This window comes from Mya arenaria, chromosome 11, assembly GCF_026914265.1.
Source record: "Mya arenaria isolate MELC-2E11 chromosome 11, ASM2691426v1".
In the NCBI taxonomy this organism is placed as follows: Eukaryota; Metazoa; Mollusca; class Bivalvia; order Myida; family Myidae; genus Mya; species Mya arenaria.
The window spans coordinates 17,660,985-17,688,907 of NC_069132.1; the positions used below are offsets into that span (position 1 = coordinate 17,660,985).

Here is a 27,923-nt window from a genome sequence, read left to right on the forward strand (position 1 = left end):
CAAAGGGACCAGCTTATCAATGGATGAATCGTTCCATCGCTTTTTCGCATTGATATTTCTGAACAGTTATAATACCATTTTTTTTTTTAATTTATACCCGTTAATATAAGTAAGTTAAGGCAAAGTTCATATTATTTTTCAAGTAATATTTCAATTGCATTTGTGACACTTACTTCGTATTGACAAGAATTCCTGATCGTACGATATTGTGTCGAACGCTCGTTGATCAGATGGTGCAGTTACATATCACTGGATAGAACATGGGCACTTTCATATTTTAAATGTACCTTAATGACCTAGAAGAAGAGTTGTTTCTGAATGTAGCCAAATGCATTGATCTTAATACTGCTGAACTCTTTTTTATTGATGTATGCAAATGACATTGTAATTTTTGCAAAGACTAGTGTAGAAATCCAAAGTAATCTAGACATTTTAGAAGCTTAAATAAAGAAAGGACTAAAATTATTATTTTCAGAAATGGCGATTGATTAGCGAAAAATATTCATGTTCAATATGGTGATCCAGGAACTGAAATTGTACCAAAATATTGTTATTTGGGAATTGTACTGAATGTTTGAAAACATTGTCAGGACAGGCATATAAGGCAATTTTCAAATGAAGAAATATCTTCAAAGCGTTGTTAACATATCCACTGAACATGTTTTAGATTCATTTGATAAATTAGTTAAGCCTTTTTCATTTTATGGATGTGAAGTTTGGGGTTTTCCCGTACAAACAAAATAGAAAGAATACATACTATGTTTTGTAAGAATTAACTTGGTGTTAAAACTTCTACACAAAATGATTTTATTTATGGAGAGCTAGGCATAATTTATTTTTATTCGATGAGATTAACAGCTGTTTTAAAATATAGCTTTAAGATATTACACTGTAGTGAACGAAAATACATAAGTATTATATATACAACATGTTATTTGAAATTGAAAATAACCCTAAGAAAAACAAACAGGTGGTTATAGGTGAAAAGTATGTTATGCAATTCAGGGTTTCAGGACTTTTGGTTAGCACAAGATGTTTGTAGCAAAAATATATTCCTTAGCATATTTAAGCGTCGAGTGAAGGATACTTTTATTTAAAATTGGTACAGCAGATTAGAAACTCAACTAGAGGAACTTTTAATGAAGTATTTGCAAATTAATAAATGCAATAATATTTTAACCAAGTCAACATTCAGAAATATAGAATATAACTTACAAAGTTACGTTTGTCTTCACACCGGCTCGATATTGTGACTGGTCGATGGAGAAATGTACCAACATAAGAACGGTTATGTACAGCATGGTATAAGTTAGAAGACGAATACCATTTGTTATTTTAATACATATTGTATAATGGTATACGAGGTAATATATCAAGATATACTATAGAGAAAGATGAAGTATGTTCAAAACTGTTCATTTGTTTAAATTTAATAATGCAACTGTTGTGAAGAAATTTATCTTTAATGATTTTGAAATAAGAAAGACACAAATCCAAATTCAGGCTAATTAAGGGAGACCTAAATTGCTTTCATGCTGGTCAACCAAAATATATAACCAGTTTCATAAACATGTTTATTCACTAATAGGTAATTAAACTTATATCATTATCGTATTGGTACACCGAATTAAGATGAAGTTGTTGTCTTATGATATGTATATTTGTTTACTCATTTATTTGTTCGCCAAAGATTTTACTTACGAGCATATATTCCATATAACTTTGATCATGGGCCATTTGTTCTTAATCAAATATGTATGTACACGCGTAGGTTATACACATCATAGATATACAGAAGAGAAAGATTTCATAATATTTATACTTAGAAAATAATATTGAATTACAGAGATACAGTTGTTAACATTGTGATATCAATGAATCTATTTATAAATTAGCTCCACCATACATGTATATATAAGCCATTGTATTATAATAATTTGATCAAGTGTCATATTGGCCTATTTCAAATATGTATTGTGTTGTTTAGTTCTTTTGTATAAACTTTCCTCTGCTTCTTCTTCTTCATGAAGAATATTACATGTTATTCAAACATTGGAAATATATGTTGTTGTTTTGTGAAAACGAATCAATGTGATTTGTTGTTATATGAAATAAACATATGGAAAAAATACAGGGATCGATTCTGGGTTCTTTAAACCTTTAGGCGGGGACAATATCCGCTTCGCCACAGTGACATATTATGTACATGTATAAGATTTTATGAAAATAATCAACACAAATTATAATTTTGGGTGAAATTATAAACATCGTAGCAAAAGTTGTTTACTTTCAAATATTTACGTTTATGTTCTGTACGTAACTTGAACATTATTTTGAACGCAGCTTTCCTTTTTGTCAACCTGTTTCACTATATTAAAGCCAGAAGATGCAGCTTTGTTCGATAATACGTATAAACATATACGCAGGTAAAGATAGAGTATGTGCCTTAACGTGACCAAGTGTTTAGGTTGCTGGGTCTATCAGTGAAAACAAATACTTTAAAGCAGTAACTACTTTACCATATCAGGAAACTTGTATTGAGGAGTGAAGTACAAATTAGTTTTGCACGGAATATTGAAAAAAAATTCAAGTTTCTCGGTTCTCAAGAGAAATGTTTGGTAGCGAGAACACATTTTCCAATGTCACTGTGGGGAAATATTGCTGTTTTGTTTGTGAAGTGTGTTTCCGTAATTTTGTCAAAGTTTGTTTGCTAGATATATTGTGGTTATAATAATTATGTTGTTGTTTTTCCAGACTGAAAGAACTTACCATGCACTAATCTGAATGTAAACATGTATTAACAACACATTTGGTGCTACATGGCGATGAAATTACTGTGTTTGGTTGTCATAGTTCCAGTCGCTTGTCCAGAAAAAAATCCTCAAACAAACAATTGCAAGAAAGTTGATGCTTAACTGTCAACATTCCAGAAAAATCCATGTTTAATTCAGTCCAGGACACACGTATCACACAATTACAGTTAGTATTTATCCATTTTATTATCTTTCATAATGATAACAGCAACATTCAACACAATGTAATAATCAATGAATTCAACAATATAAACAGACAAAATTACAGTTTATACTAAAATATGTTGTAAATATGCTGTAAACCTGTATATATTTAGGCTATTGTTTATTTTTCACGTAAACAATATGGAATTAAAGAGTAGAATATTTCTAAAAATATTGCCATCACATTGGTTCAAAAATTTCAGCCATTAAGGAAAGTGCTTTTACACTATTATAGGTTTCTTATCTGAACGTTTTTAACCGCCCTACTTTCTAAAGGCTGATACTGACTTTCTAATATTTTAGTAATATTGGTCTGAAGGCGTAATGCTTTATTTCAATTAGAAACAAAAAAAAAAGAGTAAGAAAATGCTTACAGTTAAATATATCACAAACGTGGATCGATCTGAGGACATCACTTATATACACTTTGTACGATCTATTCTATTCTACAGAAGGCCAATTCACACTCGCCTCAGGACCATTGCTTTTGAAATGCTCATGTCCTCTCGACTACATGACTATGTAGCAATGGACAGATACAACACATACCCATATCATTGATTAATAAGATACCTTACCGACCTCCCGTACAGCTACATGAAGGGGTGAAATCTGGTTAGAATATGTATAGGACTATTGTCCACATAAAATCATAGACATAATTTCGTATCACTGTATTTAGGTCATGGACGATAAGATTTTTATTAAAACTACATCCGATACGGGGACAATTTTTTGCACTTCATTGGTTATACAAAAGGAGAATTTTCAAGAACTCCTGATGGTTGTCATGGAAACAGTCGTTTTAAGAAGAAAAAAAGTCCATTAGATTAATTCCGTGTGGAATATCTAGAATCGGCGAAGCGCATTCAGAAGTGTTTTAAGCAAGTGTTGGCGACACACAATGACAATGGCCGTTCACAACAGCTCATCCTGAGCTCTTTTGTGTTCCAGCGAGTTCAAAACAACCCTGTGTATTGTGTGTTCAACTGAAACCTTTCTTATTTTGTATGTCTATTAGAGCTCAAATATGAAACAAAATACGGGAAAATGTGAATTATAAATCATTTACAATCAGCAATCGTTTATACCACAGAGTTAAAACTGCAATCATTAAATGGCTAACACTTTAATGGCGTTAGAACAAATACAACATCACAACTCCGTAAATGAGCGATTAAATAATGCACAAATACAATGAGCAAATATAGGACAAACAACTTCAACATAGTAACAAGACAAGTCCATATTTAGGAAACACCAGGTTCCATGACAGTAATAAACTGAAGTCAATTCACCGGCGAAAGCCAATTGCAATCGGTGAAGGATATTTCTTGATTTGTCCTGTTTTCTAAAGGCCAATTTGTTAGTATGAAGGGCACGCATATTTTGCAGTTTCAATAGGGATTTAGACAACGTCTCACTTTTTAAACCGCAAAAAAAGGACCACGTGACTTTTAAAATACGAAGACGGTGTTATGCGTAATTTAGTTTTTAAAATTTGATGACATTTATTTTGAAAACTTGATCATGATGTCAAACGATATATACCGAGAACAGACATTATCACGCCGAAAATAGACTCGTAGATCTTGCGATTTAAACCCTCTACACTTCTAGCAATTTATTGGTACATTGCCATCAGCTTCACCTATAACGTACATGGCTACTGTCACGTGCATTTGTCTGTCAAGTCAATACTATGGTCACTTGTTTTTAACGATAATGGCCACCATATAAAATAATTAACATAATATTCATATTTTACAGCATCACAACATGTTAAAAACACTTCGAAATAGGATTGAATGAAATTTGTCTCTTTCGTTGTTTCAAATCCACTCTTGTTTTGCATTTTATATTATTACAATGTGAAATTTAGCTGACTGGCAACATGTCCTCTGGACTGGTCTTCACCAATCTTTGCCTTCACCTGTAAGCCACCTGGTCGGCAGGTAACTAGTCATATATGTTGTCCTGAAATATGTGGATTTGATTCATCATGTCGATGTTTTGTTTTGTAAATGTATTCTCTATGTCACAAATCGAAAGACTGGACATGTACATGAACAAATGATTGTTTTTATTCTACTCGGCATGTGAATCAATTCCACACAAGGGGAATGGTCAGAACACAGTGGTCACTATGTCGTAGTTTTCAATAAAAAGCATACATTTGCAACAATGTATGTTTTAAACACTTATACAGTTGATTCTTTGGCTTTAGGACGCGCTTGTCATTTACTGTCCTCATTTATTTACACTATGTACACACGTTCACCACCTCCTCATGTATTTTTGTTCACTACCCACCAAGCCTCTCTGACACCTCTTTGAGATAACCAGCAAGCTTCAGTGTCCACCTAATCGTCGGTAGCAAGTCAATTAAACAGAGTAGAATCGCAAATAGGCACATGTTATTGTTAAACTTATTTCATTGAGTGAAAACGGGGGAGTAGAGTGTTATTCTGCTTAAAGACAGAGTTTCGTGAGATGGAACATATGTTGTGGTAGGTGAGGTTGACTCGGCCAGCAACACAGCTTATAACGAGTTCACAACTGCGCTGTTACACTTCATCAGGTCTGGTTGTTGCGCAGGTCTGTCTCGGAAGGCGATGCCGGAAGTGATGTGCTTGTTTCCGGCAGCGTCTTTGTTTGGGAGGTGTACGGGGACAGTGTAGAAGGGGTGGGCACGGACGATTGGCTCACTAAGTGCCGTCTCCGACGGGGAGGTGACATGCGCACCATGTTTCGGAAGTCTACCGCAGGCCGTATTTCGCTTGGTCTCTCCAAGGGCGCGGATGACGTCATCGCCTGGCGAGCCATCAACCGCTCTACGATCATGTTGGGGAGCATGTCCATCTGCGTCTGTAACACAATTGCAGATTAAGACAAGGTAATATACAAGACCGGACGATATGAGAACCAGAATCAAGACGTTCACTGGCCAACACATTCAGGTATATATTCACTCACAAATAACTGCTCTTGGTAATCACACCTGGGTAAATGTACTGTGATATTATCGTTGTTCAATTATACATATCGTATGTTTTCTAAATTGTTCCATGACAAATTATCTAATTTTAAAGTTATCTCCATAATGCCAGTTCTAGTCAAGAAATATAACACACCACTGAGTGTCATCTGCCATTACAAAGACCGGCCAGTCACCTCGAAGGTGCATATGGACCGAGGCTTTAGCCGATGTCCATTCAACTTCGGGGACTTCGATAACCAGCCATGCAAACTTGTGTCACCCCAGACTTAGGATATGACCATTGAAAATAAACTGTATTTACAGTCAGAGGCGGTAATCACGTGATACATTGTTTTGATACCAAGCACTAAAAATGCTGCGCCCAGTGAGACGGTATGTATTTTTGTTTTTTTCTCTCCATAATTAAACAATTAAATTTCCTAAAATCGACCATGTTCCAGCGCTCAATTCTCCCTGTAATATGGTACCTTCATTTTGTCAGACAGTTCTGTAGTTTACTTGGAATGCATGTCACAAGTTTTCAATCGAGGTGAAATGTGCTGCGGAAATCTTTGAACCAAGCATGAACTGTCCATTTTTTTTCTAAATTTCGTCATTTATTTACGCAATTTCGTTTACAGAGCTACTTATGAACATTGCATGTAGCCCTATCGGTATGCCCTAAGTTATGTTACCATAGCAACGTACGCATTTTGCGGTAATAACGCTACAACCGTTTTACGAACCAAGCTCATACGAAATATTTTTCGAACCAAGCACTATATAATTTCTATATTGTTGCAGAATATGTTATGCCGACATTTTGGGAAATTATACAAGACCAAAGGCGCATTAAGTATACATTAAAGAAAACATACAGGCTCAGCACCATACAGATGTTGTGAGCTTATAATTTAGCCAAAGCCACTCAAAACGCCACAGATAAACTATCCGTTTCAGATTGCCATATTTCGAAGTCGTTACATTTATGTTTATGCATATAAAATATTAACTTATATATAAAGAAATATTTTAAATGCTACAATTTGCAAATACAGGATACAAATATTCTTAAAATAGTTATTAAATCATATTTCAGAGGTTGTGCCCATAATGAAAAAATGCAAAGCCAGTGTACCGACTGTGACAAAGCGTTCGCCACAAATGGGGATTTGTTTAACCATCGGAGAATGGTACATACAGACGCCCAGATCAAATGTGAAATTTGTGGTGCTAAAATAGCACATTCGACGAGATCTGGTGGTTCATCTGTTAAACCACCGAGGGGAGGAAATGTAGCTGTGGTAAAGAATAAGCTTCACGTTCCGGCCTGAGCTACTATAGAAGCGTCCAGAAGTGCGCAAATAAGTGATTGAGTGAACTGTTTTTTTTATATTTTTTAAACAGACTAATGTTATCATCTGCTTGCGATGATCGGTTATTAACCCAATTGAATGTTATATCAATCTGGGATAATCTTCAGTTTATGTTTGTGATTTGTAATTACTTTGTTAATGATACAGTTCTCGATTTTTGTTTAATTGCTGTAATATGTTCATGGTTGTATGTATTTGCATAAGTCAGAGTATAATTATACAATATTTATTACATGAATATAGCATGTTCATGTTAACAATGGTTTATACACATTCTATACATACACTCATACTGTTACGTTAGGTATGTGTGTTGTTTTCACACTGCATGCTTTTGTCATAAAAATAATGAAAATAATAAACATTTATTCGAATTGATTATTTGTTCCTCAGCCATTTCCCGAAACTAATACTCTTAAAGTATAAGAAATTTATAAGCTAACTGTTAATTGATATAGTTTTGACGCTATAAAATACAATATTTTAAGGTATGCAGATCAATAAGAGACAATTCGACAGACGCATACAATGTTAAGAGCTAAAATGAATAGGAACATATATTCTCTTGGTTAATTTTAAACGTTAAAATATGCGAAAATATTGTACTCAGTAGAAATACAATGTACAATGATGTTCAGTACACTTCACAATGAATAATACTATGGTAAATCGTTATTTATTCCAAGCCTCTCCGTTTTGTAGTAACCATTTTCGAGTCATTTCTACTGGCTTTCTCCAAATGCACACCCAGATTGCCCTTTAGCAAGGCGTTTCTATCTGTTGAAACAGTCGTATATTTTCCGGCCTGGCAACCTTTTCCTTGCTGATAAGTCAAATGCATATGCTACCTGTTAATTGAAAATACATGAGTTTAGTTATGCGAGTTAATGTATTGACGAACATAAAATACCCCCAACATGGTGCAGTCAGTGCAGAAACATTTCCTGATATATTTTTTATATAACTTCAAATCCATATATTCGATGAATGTTTTAATAGATCATGATTTTCAAATAACTCTGAGCTGAGAAATTGTGTTATATTGTTTTTAAATAAGAGTTTAGCGTTTCCAGCTGTTGAACGACTTGTTTATCAGCCTGAAAAAGAAATACATTAAGCGTATAAAATAATGAAGTGCTTGGTTCGAATAATATTTTGTAAGTGCTTGGCTCGAAAAATGTTTGTAGCGTTATATCCGCAAATGCGTACGTTGCTATGGAAACATAACTTAGGGCTTATCGATAGGTGTACGGTCAATGTTTATGAATAGTTATGTAAACGAAATTGCGTATATTACGGACGAAATTTTGAAAAAATGGACAGTTCATGCTTGGTTCAAAGATTTTCGCAGCACATTTCGCCTCGATTGAAAACTTGTGACATGCATTCCAAGTAAACTACAGAACTGTCTGACAAAATGAAGGTACCATATTACAGGGAGAATTGGGCGCTGGAACATGGTCGATTTTAGGAAATTAAATTGTTTAATTATGGAGAGAAAATAAACAAAAATACATACCGTCTCACTGGGCGCAGCATTTTTTTAGTGCTTGGTATCAAAACAATGTATCACGTGATTACCGCCTCTGACAGTGTCCACTCTCTAAATCTGGCTAATGTTCAACCAATCATCACCAAACTTGGTGTCATAAAAATAGGACGGTGTATTTTGCGACAGTTGGCTCATTTGTTTATTATATAAAAAAAGTGTTGATATCATTTGAAAATACGTTCCTCTTAAGTATTGTTCCATTTAAGCAACCAATCAACGACGCTAGCTGAAAGCACTCTTGGGGGCTGATTCATTTACGTTTCTTTACTAATTCATCCTAACTCAGCCTGCGGTAATGACTTTCTTTCATTGCGTTTTCCCCCCGTTAAAACTATCACATGGGAGAAAGCTATATCAAGATTTAAATTTGATAATACAACAGGTTAGTCGGACATTCATCTTTTTGCAGGAAAACTGATTATTTTCTCATTTCCATTCCGCGCCGTTTTGTGTCTGTAAGGATTTCACAAAGAGCTTTCATTCCTATCGTATGATTCGTATAAATAAAGGCCATCTAGCGGATAAACAAACAAGGCAACTTGATTCAAGACAAAATTCTGTTTATAAAGCGAGGGCAATGTCAAACGTTTGATCTGTATGCCATTTAACAAGACCATCGTCAGTTTGGGCTACAGGGCTTGTCCCAATAGTTTTCAATGCATTAGTAATTGCAATCAACAGTCGAAGAGTCGGTATATAAATTTTCAAAGCAATATCATATAAAATTGAGTAATTTAAAAATAACGCTGCTGACAAGAAGAGGTAACAAAGGGCAATGACTCTGTAATTAGCCGTGTAATGGTTCTTGTACACTCCACTTCCTGTCACTGTGCTTTACCATTCTATGATGTTTAATTTAATTCCATCCAGTAGATTTTAAATTATGCTTCGGACTAATAAAGTAACAAAGGACAATAACTATATAATAAGCTGAAATAGAGTTATGGTTCTTGTACATTTCACTTTCTCTCATTGTGCTTTACCATTGTATGATGTGTTGTTTTTAATTCCATCCAGTAGATTTCAAAATATGCACCGGACGAAGAAAGTAACAAAGGGCAATACCTCTGCAATTGGCCGAACTAAAGTTATGGTTTCTGTTCACTGCATAAGCTATCATTGTGCACTACAATTGTATGAAGATTAAATAAATTGCATCGAGAAGTTTTCAAAAGAAGAACAGACAAACAAACAATATACGTGACAACATCAGTGTGTGTATACGTACCACGTGATAAAATGCGTCATAAATACTTTGTCGAAAGGCAATATTTTGATTTGAAAAAAAGGCTTTAAACAAAAATAACTTACAGTCGAACCTCGTTGTGTCGACGTCGGATAAGTCGACTTTCCGGTTATGTCGACTTTTTTCCGGTCTTATTCTATATAAAATAAATCTGTTTGTGTCGATTTTTTATCTCTACTTTTTCGCTATGTCGACCTCGTTTTTCAGTCCCACACATTCACACATTTCCTATGTTCTTTATGTCGAACTGTAGATCGAGACGAAGGTGTGAAAATATTCATGACGGTTTGCGGCATGTCGCAAAATACCTTGCGTTTCAATATAACAAACTGTCACAATTGGGCGATACATAAATGTAATTGGTAAGTGCGAATAATTAAAGTTGTTTATGTATTTAACTAAAGAGACATTTATTGCTCAAGCTCTTTGGTTTTGTATAAAACATGTCCACTGCTCTGGTCGACCAATTCAGAGAAGGACCCGGTATAAAATCTTACAATGTACAAATGTATGCAACTGTTGTTTTATATTTATGTGTGATCCATCAACGTAAAAGAAATAAAATTGTCACAAATAATTCTTCTTTTGTTTCAATTTATTTTTCAATAATAAGTTTGCTGTTTTCACGACGAAAATATTTAACAAGACCGTTCAATTGTGGATGTAAACATCGTACAATCCAACTCAAACGTGTTGGGATTAGTGATATTTTTTGTAATTCGGATGAGTCGACTTTTCGTTATCTCGACTTTTTTCACTAGGTCCCGAAAAAGTCGACATAACGAGGTTCGACTGTACTATTTCTTTACTTTTTTAAATGAAACATAGCGCAGTCTACGCCGCTTACGGAGCCCTGCCTTGGGTCTTTTAGCAGAGTGTGATTGAGAGTTTAGTTTTTTAAAACACGTCGACACATCTTTTCACAGACCGAGCACTGTCAAAACATTATGTCGAAGTGTTTGATGAAACTAATGACATTATAAAGTTTGGTAATAAAACAAATGCGGGGCTCTTTAAGCGGCATAGACTGCCCTTTGTTTTATTTAAAATGGTGTTGCTAAAGAAAAGTTATCTTTGATTTAAATCTTCATTTTAAACAAAATGTTGCCTTCCGACGTAGCATATATGACGTTATTTATCACGTGGTATACACACACTGAACATTCTCACAGACACAAACACACGCTCGCCCCCACGCACGCACGCACACACGCACATACACAAAGTTAAAATCAAATTACATTTATCTCTATCTATATAAGTACCACCTGGAAACTTTCAGCGAGAGCTCAGGTATACTATACAGGTGTGTCCGCATCATCAAGTATTTGCCCACTCTGTCAAGCACTTGTTTTGGTAATTCCATAATGATTGTTTTTCAAACAAATGATGATTGGTGTTGAAATGAAGCTTAATTGGGTATTAACGATTTTTACTACTCAACAAAATGGAAATAAGTTCACCTCAAAATACTCGTTTATACAGATTTATAGCAAATAAAAGGAAAACAAATATTTTGTTGTCAGTTATAATTTTATAGAAAAAAAATCACAATTTTCTAAAGTTGGCTAATTCTTGGTATGGTGTACTGTCGTTTCAGTAGATTATAGTATGTTTGGCAAGTGAATTCGTTCTCAAAATAAGCATACATTATACAGCTTACCATGCATAATTCAAGATCATATCAGGGACCTAACTTTCCCTGTAAAATTTCCTTCGAACAAAATCAGTATTTCTCGAGTTATTCAACCTCCATTTACGGCGCCAGACCATAATGGATTTAAGCTTTTAAGCTTTTAAGGTAAAGGCATACTAAACAACTACACATTATCTGAGCCAGCCTCTAAATAAAATAAGATTGTTTAAACAATTATCATCAGCATGTTTAATAGGCAACCACAGACAACACCTGTAAATGATGAATCCCAAGCCGGAACAGCAGATACGAAGACATCCTCAATAAATTCTTATCAAGCTTATTTCGTCTGTCAGACAAGTAAACGCTTGCAACTTTTTCATCATGATATAGTTTTGAATAATCAAACTATTTCAAAATACATACAGGGACAAGACCATGTAGATATAGACGAAGCCCCTACAAATCACAAACAGACAAACACACAAGACAAAAACATGACATACAATAAGACATCACACGCAACTAACATCCCTATCATTAAGGCGTTCATCATGAACAACGAAACAGATGAGTAACTGCATTTGAGGGTTTAGTTTACCGAAAAGAGTTTCTTGTTACCTGCATGGAGATAAGCTTGTCCTCGATCTTGTTCACGCGTTTCTCGAGCGAGCTCTGGCTGCCCGTCATCTCGCTCACCATCGTCTCGATGTGCGTCTGGGTCTGCAAACAGATGAAAAGCACGGACGTCAACATACATGTGTATATAACAACGCCATACAGACTTAACACACATTGAGCACAGAAACAGTCTGGCAATGTATTGTTTACCGCAAACGATTGTTTATCTCTTTAAAAATAAATATGGATTAAGATAAGATTAGTATTAATTCATGTCATTTCCAACAACACCATACGCAGATGTTTATATTTTTTATAGATCTTGAAAGAAACCCATCTATGAGTTGAATGATAATAAATTGTATTTGTGGAAATAAGTTCTGGTTTCTGTTCCCCTGAATGTGTAGACAAGGATTTGTTCAACACAAAATGAAGGTAGAAGAAGTAATACTAGCATCAGATCGTCAAAGGTCAGAGCTGTTTATTATTAGAAAGACGATTTCCCATGACAGGAATCTTGCCTACGAGTTGTGCTTATGACACTGTGCCAAGTTGTTCATAGCGCTGTTCGCACATCACTATTAGATTATCATGCCAGTGAGAAAAGCAGGAACTTACTAAAGCAGTGGAAGCACATGCTGAACACATGAAAGGCTTTCCAGTACACAATAAAAGTGTTCAAACATACATTCATAATGCTTAACAACGAGTTTAAAGTGCATTTGCTAAATCATTTAACAGTAATCTGGGATCATGCATGTTTTAATGTGAAATGTTTAGCTCGACAAAGCGTTCGGCAAGAGCGTTCTACGCTAAATAAATTTACCGGCCTTGATGGCGGTCATTGGCTACAAACAAACTATCATATGTCATTTTCTCATTAGTTCCCCTGGAGTAATTCGTATACATGAAGGTTACTTATAAATATTATTAAATGGAAATATGAATTGAAGTTGATACATCTTTAAATGCCATAAATGTGCGAGAATCAAATAATTGTATGTGGTGCTCTCAGTGCGAATTGCTATTCTACGCGAGTCATGCGTCCAAATCAGCAGCAATGCCGAAATCTTAAACTACTAACGCCGTTAAAGAAACATGGGGGTAATACAACAAAATGGGGGGAATGGAATACTAGTTGCAATCTAAGCATGTCAAACAAGTTATGCAGCTTCACAACAGAATGTATTGAACAATAACGGTTGATGTTAGATAGAACTAAATACTATAGACTACTATGTTGTTAAGAAACTCAGAAGTAGTAGCCACGCCGTCTATATATCTACGCATTGCAAGTTCAAACCTGTTTATATTCGGGCAAAGGTTTTGAAATATAGCAAGAAGGCCCGATGTTGAGTCCGGTAACGCCTACAGTCTAGAAGGAAAGGAACGGAAGAGGTGAAATATATCTGGCCGCCCCCAGGGCCACACTCAGGGCAATACAAACAAAGCAGCTAAGTGAGTTCAGTCAAATAAACTGAAAAAACGCTTTAAAGTTGACGTCACTGAAATAGTCTTCATTCTTCAAATGAAATAATTTTCTAGTAAATCATGTTTTAAATAAGAGATACGTCAAGTTTTTACTCTGTTATGGATATTTGAAGAAGCAGACATATTTCACCGTATCCTTTTCCTTACCTTCAACTTTCTACCCGTTCCGTTTCTCGTTCCTTTTATTTGGGGTTTTATTTAATTATGAAAGTAAAACAACATCAGGCAAGTAGTTTATGGCCAAGTTTCAACAATCTAAATTTCAAATTGTAATGCCACATTGAAAAACACAGATACGCTTCGATATAAATGGAAAGGAAAAGGATAGAATGGAATTGCCTTCTTTTACTTTCAATAGATATGTCTCGCTTCATGAATCATGAATAAGTGTTCACTACAATATTTAAACTATAGAAACATGAGAAAATGCTGCAAGTCCTGTGTAAAGGTGTGTAGGGCGAGGTGTGTTGGTTTGTGCTGTGAGAGGCAACTGATCTTCATATCAAACTATACCAAAGCTATTCATAGTGTCGTTACACTCTACAAAGCTCAAGAAAAACACTCTGGGAAATCGTGGTAGACTTAAAACTCTATGAAAAGTTTCTAATGGTAAAATGAAAATGGTTTTGTGAACACGGAATTGAAACAAATGAGATCAAAAAGTGAAATGTCACATTTTACAAAAATACCAACTTCCTGGAAATCCTATAGAGTAATACATTTGACATTTATTTCAATAATCCAGAGCCGAATAGCAAACAAATAAAAGTTATAAATCGTAAGCCACAGCAAGATGGAAGTAAATGTTTAATCTACGTGTTTGGTTGTCTAAAACGCGTCAGTACAGTTCACACTTAATCTTACATCAACTAGACAAAGAACGTGATCACTCATATTGCGTGTTCATAAAATCGTCGTGTCATGTATAGACGGCTATTAACACTATGAGTCCATGGCGATCGATTATATCAAGTTCTTAGAAAGCTTGAGAGGAGGAACAGACGACCACACCCACCTTAGCCATGTCCACCAATGTGCTCTGATTTTCGGTCAACTTCCTCTGGTCCATTTTGATTCGCCGCAAACTGAAAATATATTAAATGACCGAAATGCATTATTTAGTAGATTATTATGTGACTTCTACATAAGCTAATACAGTCTTTGCATTTGAGTTGAATATGTGTATGTTGCAGTGAAGATGTTTATTCAAATAAATGCACCACATGACATCACATCAGCATAAAAAACAATACAAAAAATGTCAACCAACACCTTTATTCGTACACCATAAAATAATGAAAAAAGACAATTCATAATAAAGTTTACAATTTCATCGCAATAATGCGACTCAATAACCGTTTCTGTTCAGAAAAGTCCATGAAAACACGAAAACCACCTACTCTTCTTACTGCGCCAGACCATTTATTGCTGTTCGACGTCCTTTTTCTATTTAGTGTATGCAATATTCAAGTTGAACGCCTGCTAACCGGTTCCTGCCTTAGTGTTTTCAATGACCGTTCAAAGCGCAATAACGCCAATATTTATCCGTGCGTTATTTATGTGAATAAGTGCTCGCAGGGCGTCTTGTAAAAAGTATAATATATGTCCATTGTCTCTTTGTGGGATTTAAAATATTCTGTCTTGTTTGAGCTGTTGTGCATGTTCACGTAGTTTCTTTGCAGTAATACTGTTAATCCTCTATGAATAGACCATTTTATGCCGAATGAATTTATTGGCTATGCTTTTCAGACTATTTAATTACCACTGCATGGGACCTTTCCAGTTCCAGCCAATATATGGAAATCTATATACCAGAGAGTGTATACCACGTGATAATTGACGTCATATATGCTACGTCGGATGGCAACATTTTGCTTAAAATGAAGACTTAAAACAAAGATAACTTTTCTTTTACTACATCATTTTGAATGAAACAAAGGGCAGTCTATACCGCTTAAGGCGGGACTTTAAAGTCTAAATGAGTTAACGGTATGCGGGTGGGTACTCTAGGAATAACTGATTTCATTCAATATGTTACTTGTATGGCGTGGACTCTACATTAAACTGGTTTCATTCTTTATGTAACTGGTAATGTGTGATGCCCAGGAGTTACTGGTTCATTCCATATGTAGCTGGTATTGTTTGGTCTCATTGAGTAACCGGTTTTATTCTATATGTAGCTGGTATTGTTTGGTCTCATTGAGTAACCGTTTTTATTCTATATGTAGCTGGTATTGTTTGGTCTTATTGAGTAACTGGTTTCATTCCATATGTAACTGGTATTGTTTGGTCTCATTGAGTAACTGGTTTTATTCCATATGTAGCTGGTATTGTTTGGTCTCTTTGAGTAACTGGCTTCATTCCATATGTAACTGGTATTGTTTGGTCTCATTGAGTAACTGACTTCATTCCATATGTAACTGATCTTGTTTGGTCTCATTGAGTAACTGGTTTCATTCCATATGTAGCTGGTATTGTTTGGTCTCATTGAGTAACTGGTTTCATTCCATATGTAACTGGTATTGTTTGGTGTCATTGAGTAACTGGCTTCGTTCCATATGTAACTGGTATTGTTTGGTCTCATTAAGTAACTGACTTCATTCCATATGTAACTGGTATTGTTTGGTCTCATTGAGTAACTGACTTCATTCCATATGTAACTGATCTTGTTTGGTCTCATTGAGAAACTGGTTTCATTCCATATGTAGCTGGTATTGTTTGGTCTCATTGAGTAACTGGTTTCATTCTATATGTAACTGGTATTGTTTGGTCTCATTGAGTAACTGGTTTCATTCCATATGTAACTGGTATTGTTTGGTATCCATGAGTAACTGGTTTCATTCCATATGTAGCTGGTATTGTTTGGTCTCATTGAGTAACTGGTTTCATTCTATATGTAGCTGGTATTGTTTGGTCTCATTGAGTAACTGGTTTCATTCCATATGCAGCTGGTATTGTTTGGTCCCATTGAGTAACTGGTTTTATGCTATATGTAGCTGGTATTGTTTGGTCTCATTGAGTAACTGGTTTCCATTCATATGTAGCTGGTATTGTTTGATATCCATGAGTAACTGGTTTCATTCCATATGTAGCTGGTATTATTTGGTCTCATTGAGTAACCGTTTTTATTCTATATGTAGCTGGTATTGTTTGGTCTTATTGAGTAACTGGTTAAATTCCATATGTAACTGGTATTGTTTGGTCTCATTGAGTAACTGGTTTTTATTCCATAATTATGTAACTGGTATTGCTGGGTCTCATTGAGTAACTGGTTTCATTCCATATGTAGCTGGTATTGTTTGGTCTCATTGAGTAACTGGTTTCATTCCATATGTAACTGGTATTGTTTGGTCTCATTGAGTAACTGGTTTCATTCCATATGTAACTGGTATTGTTTGGTCTCATTGAGTAACTGGTTTCATTCCATATGTAGCTGGTATTGTTTGGTCTCATTGAGTAACTGGTTTCATTCCATATGTAACTGGTATTGTTTGGTCTCATTGAGTAACTGGTTTTATTCCATATGTAGCTGGTATTGTTTGGTCTCATTGAGTAACTGGTTTTATTCCATATGTAGCTGGTATTGTTTGGTCTCATTGAGTAACTGGTTTCATTCCATATGTAACTGGTATTGCTGGGTCTCATTGAGTAACTGGTTTCATTCCATATGTAGCTGGTATTGTTTGGTCTCATTGAGTAACTGGTTTCATTCCATATGTAGCTGGTATTGTTTGGTCTCATTGAGTAACTGGTTTTATTCCATATGTAACTGGTATTGTTTGGTCTCATTGAGTAACTGGTTTCATTCCATATGTAGCTGGTATTGTTTGGTTTCATTGAGTAACTGGTTCCATTCCATATGTAGCTGGTATTGTTTGGTATCCATGAGTAACTGGTTCCATTCCATATGTAACTGGTATTGTTTGGTTTCATTGAGTAACTGGTTCCATTCCATATGTAGCTGGTATTGTTTGGTCTCATTGAGTAACTGGTTTCATTCCATATGTAACTGGTATTGTTTGGTCTCATTGAGTAACTGGTTTCATTCTATATGTAACTGGTATTGTTTGGTTTCATTGAGTAACTGGTTTCATTCCATATGTAACTGGTATTGTTTGGTATCCATGAGTAACTGGTTCCATTCCATATGTAACTGGTATTGTTTGGTTTCATTGAGTAACTGGTTCCATTCCATATGTAGCTGGTATTGTTAGTTCTCATTGAGTAACTGGTTCCATTCCATATGTAACTGGTATTGTTTGGTATCCATGAGTAACTGGTTCCATTCCATATGTAGCTGGTATTGTTTGGTCTCATTGAGTAACTGGTTCCATTCTATATGTAGCTGGTATTGTTAGTTCTCATTGAGTAACTGGTTTCATTCCATATGTAGCTGGTATTGTTTGGTCTCATTGAGTAACTGGTTTCATTCCATATGTAACTGGTATTGTTTGGTCTCATTGAGTAACTGGTTTCATTCCATATGTAACTGGTATTGTTTGGTCTCATTGAGTAACTGGTTTCATTCCATATGTAGCTGGTATTGTTTGGTCTCATTGAGTAACTGGTTTCATTCCATATGTAACTGGTATTGTTTGGTTTCATTGAGTAACTGGTTTCATTCCATATGTAACTGGTATTGTTTGGTATCTATGAGTAACTGGTTTCATTCTATATGTAGCTGGTATTGTTTGGTCTCATTGAGTAACTGGTTTCATTCCATATGTAACTGGTATTGTTTGGTCTCATTGAGTAACTGGTTTCATTCCATATGTAGCTGGTATTGTTTGGTCTCATTGAGTAACTGGTTCCATTCTATATGTAGCTGGTATTGTTTGGTCTCATTGAGTAACTGGTTTCATTCCATATGTAACTGGTATTGTTTGGTTTCATTGAGTAACTGGTTCCATTCCATATGTAGCTGGTATTGTTTGGTCTCATTGAGTAACTGGTTTCATTCCATATGTAACTGGTATTGTTTGGTCTCATTGAGTAACTGGTTTCATTCCATATGTAACTGGTATTGTTTGGTATCTATGAGTAACTGGTTTCATTCTATATGTAGCTGGTATTGTTTGGTCTCATTGAGTAACTGGTTTCATTCCATATGTAACTGGTATTGTTTGGTCTCATTGAGTAACTGGTTTCATTCCATATGTAGCTGGTATTGTTTGGTCTCATTGAGTAACTGGTTCCATTCCATATGTAGCTGGTATTGTTTGGTCTCATTGAGTAACTGGTTTCATTCCATATGTAACTGGTATTGTTTGGTCTCATTGAGTAACTGGTTCCATTCCATATGTAGCTGGTATTGTTTGGTCTCATTGAGTAACTGGTTTCATTCCATATGTAACTGGTATTGTTTGGTCTCATTGAGTAACTGGTTTCATTCCATATGTAGCTGGTATTGTTTGGTCTCATTGAGTAACTGGTTTCATTCCATATGTAGCTGGTATTGTTTGGTTTCATTGAGTAACTGGTTTCATTCCATATGTAGCTGGTATTGTTTGGTCTCATTGAGTAACTGGTTCCATTCCATATGTAGCTGGTATTGTTTGGTCTCATTGAGTAACTGGTTCCATTCCATATGTAGCTGGTATTGTTTGGTCTCATTGAGTAACTGGTTTCATTCCATATGTAGCTGGTATTGTTTGGTTTCATTGAGTAACTGGTTTCATTCTATATGTAGCTGGCATTGTTTGGTCTCATTGAGTAACTGGTTTCATTCCATATGTAGCTGGTATTGTTTGGTCTCATTGAGTAACTGGTTTCATTCCATATGTAGCTGGTATTGTTTGGTCTCATTGAGTAACTGGTTTTTATTCCATAATTATGTAACTGGTATTGCTGGGTCTCATTGAGTAACTGGTTTCATTCCATATGTAGCTGGTATTGTTTGGTCTCATTGAGTAACTGGTTTCATTCCATATGTAACTGGTATTGTTTGGTCTCATTGAGTAACTGGTTCCATTCCATATGTAACTGGTATTGTTTGGTCTCATTGAGTAACTGGTTTCATTCAATATGTAACTGGTATTGTTTGGTCTCATTGAGTAACTGGTTCCATTCTATATGTAGCTGGTATTGTTAGTTCTCATTGAGTAACTGGTTTCATTCCATATGTAGCTGGTATTGTTTGGTCTCATTGAGTAACTGGTTTCATTCCATATGTAACTGGTATTGTTTGGTCTCATTGAGTAACTGGTTTCATTCCATATGTAGCTGGTATTGTTTGGTCTCATTGAGTAACTGGTTTCATTCCATATGTAGCTGGTATTGTTTGGTCTCATTGAGTAACTGGTTTCATTCTATATGTAGCTGGCATTGTTTGGTCTCATTGAGTAACTGGTTTCATTACATATGTAGCTGGTATTGTTTGGTCTCATTGAGTAACTGGTTTCTTTTCATATGTAACTGGTATTGTTTTTTATCCATGAGTAACTGGTATCATTCCATATGTAACTGGTATTGTTTGGTATCCATGAGTAACTGGTTTCATTTCATATGTAACTGGTATTGTTTGGTCTCATTGAGTAACTGGTTTCATTCCATATGTAACTGGTATTGTTTGGTATCCATGAGTAACTGGTTTCATTCTATATGTAACTGGTATTGTTTGGTCTCATTGAGTAACTGGTTTCATTCCATATGTAACTGGTATTGTTTGGTATCCATGAGTAACTGGTTTCATTCCATATGTAGCTGGTATTGTTTGGTCTCATTGAGTAACTGGTTTCATTCTATATGTAGCTGGTATTGTTTGGTCTCATTGAGTAACTGGTTTCATTCCATATGCAGCTGGTATTGTTTGGTCCCATTGAGTAACTGGTTTTATGCTATATGTAGCTGGTATTGTTTGGTCTCATTGAGTAACTGGTTTCCATTCATATGTAGCTGGTATTGTTTGATATCCATGAGTAACTGGTTTCATTCCATATGTAGCTGGTATTATTTGGTCTCATTGAGTAACCGTTTTTATTCTATATGTAGCTGGTATTGTTTGGTCTTATTGAGTAACTGGTTAAATTCCATATGTAACTGGTATTGTTTGGTCTCATTGAGTAACTGGTTTTTATTCCATAATTATGTAACTGGTATTGCTGGGTCTCATTGAGTAACTGGTTTCATTCCATATGTAGCTGGTATTGTTTGGTCTCATTGAGTAACTGGTTTCATTTCATATGTAACTGGTATTGTTTGGTCTCATTGAGTAACTGGTTTCATTCCATATGTAACTGGTATTGTTTGGTCTCATTGAGTAACTGGTTTCATTCCATATGTAGCTGGTATTGTTTGGTCTCATTGAGTAACTGGTTTCATTCCATATGTAACTGGTATTGTTTGGTCTCATTGAGTAACTGGTTTCATTCCATATGTAGCTGGTATTGTTTGGTCTCATTGAGTAACTGGTTTTATTCCATATGTAGCTGGTATTGTTTGGTCTCATTGAGTAACTGGTTTCATTCCATATGTAACTGGTATTGCTGGGTCTCATTGAGTAACTGGTTTCATTCCATATGTAGCTGGTATTGTTTGGTCTCATTGAGTAACTGGTTTCATTCCATATGTAGCTGGTATTGTTTGGTCTCATTGAGTAACTGGTTTTATTCCATATGTAACTGGTATTGTTTGGTCTCATTGAGTAACTGGTTTCATTCCATATGTAGCTGGTATTGTTTGGTTTCATTGAGTAACTGGTTCCATTCCATATGTAGCTGGTATTGTTTGGTATCCATGAGTAACTGGTTCCATTCCATATGTAACTGGTATTGTTTGGTTTCATTGAGTAACTGGTTCCATTCCATATGTAGCTGGTATTGTTTGGTCTCATTGAGTAACTGGTTTCATTCCATATGTAACTGGTATTGTTTGGTCTCAATGAGTAACTGGTTCCATTCTATATGTAACTGGTATTGTTTGGTTTCATTGAGTAACTGGTTCCATTCCATATGTAGCTGGTATTGTTAGTTCTCATTGAGTAACTGGTTCCATTCCATATGTAACTGGTATTGTTTGGTATCCATGAGTAACTGGTTCCATTCCATATGTAGCTGGTATTGTTTGGTCTCATTGAGTAACTGGTTCCATTCTATATGTAGCTGGTATTGTTAGTTCTCATTGAGTAACTGGTTTCATTCCATATGTAGCTGGTATTGTTTGGTCTCATTGAGTAACTGGTTTCATTCCATATGTAACTGGTATTGTTTGGTCTCATTGAGTAACTGGTTTCATTCCATATGTAACTGGTATTGTTTGGTCTCATTGAGTAACTGGTTTCATTCCATATGTAGCTGGTATTGTTTGGTCTCATTGAGTAACTGGTTTCATTCCATATGTAACTGGTATTGTTTGGTTTCATTGAGTAACTGGTTTCATTCCATATGTAACTGGTATTGTTTGGTATCCATGAGTAACTGGTTTCATTCTATATGTAGCTGGTATTGTTTGGTCTCATTGAGTAACTGGTTTCATTCCATATGTAACTGGTATTGTTTGGTCTCATTGAGTAACTGGTTTCATTCCATATGTAGCTGGTATTGTTTGGTCTCATTGAGTAACTGGTTCCATTCTATATGTAGCTGGTATTGTTTGGTCTCATTGAGTAACTGGTTTCATTCCATATGTAACTGGTATTGTTTGGTTTCATTGAGTAACTGGTTCCATTCCATATGTAGCTGGTATTGTTTGGTCTCATTGAGTAACTGGTTTCATTCCATATGTAACTGGTATTGTTTGGTTTCATTGAGTAACTGGTTTCATTCCATATGTAACTGGTATTGTTTGGTATCTATGAGTAACTGGTTTCATTCCATATGTAGCTGGTATTGTTTGGTCTCATTGAGTAACTGGTTTCATTCCATATGTAACTGGTATTGTTTGGTCTCATTGAGTAACTGGTTTCATTCCATATGTAGCTGGTATTGTTTGGTCTCATTGAGTAACTGGTTCCATTCCATATGTAGCTGGTATTGTTTGGTCTCATTGAGTAACTGGTTTCATTCCATATGTAACTGGTATTGTTTGGTTTCATTGAGTAACTGGTTCCATTCCATATGTAGCTGGTATTGTTTGGTCTCATTGAGTAACTGGTTTCATTCCATATGTAACTGGTATTGTTTGGTCTCATTGAGTAACTGGTTTCATTCCATATGTAGCTGGTATTGTTTGGTCTCATTGAGTAACTGGTTTCATTCCATATGTAACTGGTATTGTTTGGTTTCATTGAGTAACTGGTTTCATTCCATATGTAACTGGTATTGTTTGGTCTCATTGAGTAACTGGTTCCATTCCATATGTAGCTGGTATTGTTTGGTCTCATTGAGTAACTGGTTTCATTCTATATGTAGCTGGTATTGTTTGGTCTCATTGAGTAACTGGTTTCATTCCATATGTAACTGGTATTTTTTGGTTTCATTGAGTAACTGGTTTCATTCTATATGTAGCTGGCATTGTTTGGTCTCATTGAGTAACTGGTTTCATTCCATATGTAGCTGGTATTGTTTGGTCTCATTGAGTAACTGGTTTCATTCCATATGTAACTGGTATTGTTTGGTCTCATTGAGAAACTGGTTTTTATTCCATAATTATGTAACTGGTATTGCTGGGTCTCATTGAGTAACTGGTTTCATTCCATATGTAGCTGGTATTGTTTGGTCTCATTGAGTAACTGGTTTCATTCCATATGTAACTGGTATTGTTTGGTCTCATTGAGTAACTGGTTCCATTCCATATGTAACTGGTATTGTTTGGTCTCATTGAGTAACTGGTTTCATTCAATATGTAACTGGTATTGTTTGGTCTCATTGAGTAACTGGTTCCATTCTATATGTAGCTGGTATTGTTAGTTCTCATTGAGTAACTGGTTTCATTCCATATGTAGCTGGTATTGTTTGGTCTCATTGAGTAACTGGTTTCATTCCATATGTAACTGGTATTGTTTGGTCTCATTGAGTAACTGGTTTCATTCCATATGTAGCTGGTATTGTTTGGTCTCATTGAGTAACTGGTTTCATTCCATATGTAGCTGGTATTGTTTGGTCTCATTGAGTAACTGGTTTCATTCTATATGTAGCTGGCATTGTTTGGTCTCATTGAGTAACTGGTTTCATTACATATGTAGCTGGTATTGTTTGGTCTCATTGAGTAACTGGTTTCTTTTCATATGTAACTGGTATTGTTTTTTATCCATGAGTAACTGGTATCATTCCATATGTAACTGGTATTGTTTGGTATCCATGAGTAACTGGTTTCATTTCATATGTAACTGGTATTGTTTGGTCTCATTGAGTAACTGGTTTCATTCCATATGTAACTGGTATTGTTTGGTATCCATGAGTAACTGGTTTCATTCCATATGTAGCTGGTATTGTTTGGTCTCATTGAGTAACTGGTTTCATTCCATATGTAACTGGTATTGTTTGGTCTCAATGAGTAACTGGTTTCATTCCATATGTAACTGGTATTGTTTGGTCTCAATGAGTAACTGGATTCATTCCATATGTAACTGGTATTGTTTGGTATCCATAAGTAACTGGTTTCATTCCATATGTAGCTGGTATTGTTTGGTATCCATGAGTAACTGGTTTCATTCCATATGTAACTGGTATTGTTTGGTCTCATTGAGTAACTGGTTTCATTCCATATGTAGCTGGTATTGTTTGGTGTCATTTAGTAACTGGTTTCATTCCATATGTAACTGTTATTGTTTGGTCTCATTGAGTAACTGGTTTCATTCCATATGTAACTGGTATTGTTTGGTCTCATTGAGTAACTGGATTCATTCCATATGTAACTGGTATTGTTTGGTCTCATTGAGTAACTGGTTTCATTCCATATGTAACTGGTATTGTTTGGTCTCATTGAGTAACTGGTTTCATTCCATATGTAACTGGTATTGTTTGGTCTCATTGAGTAACTGGTTTCATTGCATATGTAACTGGTATTGTTTGGTATCCATAAGTAACTGGTTTCATTCCATATGTAACTGGTATTGTTTGGTCTCATTGAGTAACTGGTTTCATTCCATATGTAGCTGGTATTGTTTGGTATCCATGAGTAACTGGTTTCATTCCATATGTAGCTGGTACTACATATGGTCTCGACGAGGAAAACCATGACTCTCAGCAGTGATCAAGGATATGCTCCTGGAACTCAATACATCGTTTTTACCAAATTGTATGCATTGTCTTTTATGGAAGAGAATTGAAGCAAAAAGTACAACTTGCTCTCTTTTTGACTTGTACATCTTGCTTACTGACTAGTACGTCTTGCTTTCTGACAAGTACCTCTTGCATTCTGACAAATACCTCTTGCATTCTGACAAGTACTTCTTGCATTCTGCCTTGTACCTCTTGCTTTATGACTTGTACCTCTTGCATTCTGTCTTGTACCTCTTGCTTTCTGACTTGCACCTTTTGCTTTCTGACTTGTAAATCTTGCTATCTGTCTTGTACCTCTTGCTTTTTGACTTGCACCTTTTGCTTTCTGTCTTGTACCTCTTGCTTTCTGACTTGTACCTCTTGCATTCTGTCTTGTACCTCTTGCTTTCTGTCTTGTACCTCTTGCATTCTGACTTGTACCTCTTGCATTCTGTCTTGTACCTCTTGCTTTCTGACTTGCACCTTTTGCTTTCTGACTTGTACCTCTTACTTTCTGACTTGTACCTCTTGCTTTCTATCTTGTACCTCTTGGTTTCTGTCTTGTACCTCTTGCTTTCTGACTTGTACCTCAAGCCTTCTGTCTTGTACCTTTTGCTTTCTGACTTGTACCTCTTGCTTTATGTCTTGTACCTCTAGCCTTCTGTCTTGTACCTCTTGCTTTCTGTCTTGTACCTCTTGCTTTCTGACTTGTACTTCTTGCTGTCTTTCTTGTACATCTTGCTGTCTGTCTTGTACACCTTGCTTTCTGACTGGTACGTCTTGCTTTCTGTCTTGTACCTCTTGCTTTCTGACTTGTAGTTCTTGCTGTCTTTCTTGTACATCTTGCTGTCTGTCTTGTACACCTTGCTTTCTGACTGGTACGTCTTGCTTTCTGTCAAGTACCTCTTGATTTCTGTCTTTTACCTCTTGCTTTCTTACTTATACATCTTGTTTACTTACATATCCGTATTGCTTTATTGCATCCTTGTTATTTGATAGTATATCCAATTCTGTAAATTTTAAACTTGTGTGTCTTTAAATTCGCGTAAGATAGATTTAATCGATCAACAGTTCCGAACAGTAGAGGTAACCAGACATTCGTTACAATCCACGAAGAAGCAGCTCCGTTTTTTACACCAGAGGACGCAAGTTCGTAAAGTTGAACGGAAATAGACGGAAACTATTGAGATAATACGGCAACCAGGTGTGGAATCACGAGACTTAAAGGAATTCTCACATGTGTCACAACGGGTCACCACAGCAAGATGTAAAAGTCAGAACGCAAGATGTAATGTTTGCTTCAATGTTCATAGTAATTCAAAGTCTTGCCGTCTTGGCATATCGTATAAGGATTCTGATTTTACATTCAGCTGGGTTCATTACGACACGTGTTGTGTTCATGTGGACTTTTCTTAAGAGCGCAAACATTCCGCTCATTTTAGATTGGTGATTCCATAAATGCCCTCTAATTCCCGCAGTAAACTATATATTTACATATCCTTACTTAGATATTAATGAGGAATAAACGCTCGGCTAAAATCATTAAAAATATATTGCCTGATGATTAACTCAATAATTTTGCTACGTCAAATACCTAAATCAGATTTTCCGTCATTAGCAAATGAAGTTGGAATCAATACTACTGCTTGCTGTGAACTTGAGCAACGATTGAGCTGTCTCTTTTCAATTATGTTTTTCTTTGTACGCGTTAGCTTATTTAAACATAAAAACTAAATTGGGCCACAATTATCAATTATCGACCTCAAAGGGATTTACTTTTCCATTTAGAAAAATATATTTTAAGATGTTGGGTCAACTAATGGGTTTTAAAACCTCAATATCAACAAACAAGCTTATTGATTTGCACGAGTGACGAAAAAGGTCATACTCTCGTTATTAGTTTTTATCGAGTAAACACAGATCCCGCGTCCACTTTCAAGTATAAAAATATTATCAAAGCGGAATAGAATAAGAGAGAAAACATCTCGATCATGATGTGTAAACTACATGAACTGTAACCCATGGCAATACAACCGGCCCTGCTGGCTGATCGTTATGGCTCATTGTGATCTTTACCTTGGGTGAGAGTTCTTATAACCTTTGAAATGTTTGGACAAGCCTAAGGTTGATTGCTATCTTTATCACCCACCTTTATCATTCTTTTTCCTGGATTGGCAAGGTTTCTGCTTAGTCAAAATAATTGTTCAAATTAAGTGTAAAAACGTTTTATTTCTGGTGCGCGTATGTTAGTTACCAGTGTATGGACTGGAGGAACTTGCGCTGGTGTGAGCGGACCTTGCCCGCGTTCACCTTCTTCACCAGCTTGGTGTACTTGTAGATAAGCCACGTCTCTCGCAGCACATTCGCTGCAGCGTTCTTCATCTGGAAAATGCATCAAACCTTTAACAGTTAGCATTTTAAGGTGTGTAAACATTCTTGTTTTGGGGAAAACAGTATACATGTCCTAGATTTGTTATTAGCATAATATAGCTGAATGAGTCTTTGGTTGTAAAGGCATAACACGCCCATTTCCTTCTTAACTTAAAAATATGGCCAACTCATACTTGTATTGTAAACAAGAAAAGTATATCATGAAAGGGATGTTCCTATTAAATCCATCTGATGCCAGGGCTTGGCGACATACTTGCTGGCGTGTAGGAGGACTAACACTCACTAATGGGTCTGTTACTTTACCGCGTCACGATTGATTCGCTTTCCCGTTTGTTATATTAGATTATGGTCTGCAACAATCCCGCTAAAATCTATCATTCACTTTTCCGGTCATTGGAAAAGAGTTTCCTTGAGCTTAACTTTTTTTTTTACTTCAGTTCTATTATTTTCAAAACGAGCGTTTGCAACACCAGCT

The 27,923-nt window shown here is 35.7% G+C and overlaps 1 protein-coding gene across 2 annotated transcripts in view; it reads right to left on the reverse strand.

Moving 5' to 3' along the window:
- Positions 1 to 4,130: 4,130 nt before the first annotated feature.
- LOC128208917 (small conductance calcium-activated potassium channel protein-like) overlaps positions 4,131 to 27,923 on the reverse strand; it is a 73,445-nt gene continuing 49,652 nt past the window's right edge. The window contains exons 6-10 of one of the 2 annotated variants that reach the window (XM_052912630.1): positions 27,312 to 27,439; positions 14,935 to 15,004; positions 13,732 to 13,803; positions 12,429 to 12,530; positions 4,131 to 5,885 (exon numbers count right to left, since the gene is read on the reverse strand). In XM_052912630.1, coding sequence (XP_052768590.1) covers positions 5,595 to 5,885; positions 12,429 to 12,530; positions 13,732 to 13,803; positions 14,935 to 15,004; positions 27,312 to 27,439 — 663 coding nt within the window. In that variant the 3' untranslated portion in view covers positions 4,131 to 5,594. The remainder of the gene's footprint in view (positions 5,886 to 12,428; positions 12,531 to 13,731; positions 13,804 to 14,934; positions 15,005 to 27,311; positions 27,440 to 27,923) is intronic. The other variant, XM_052912631.1, reaches the window with a different exon arrangement.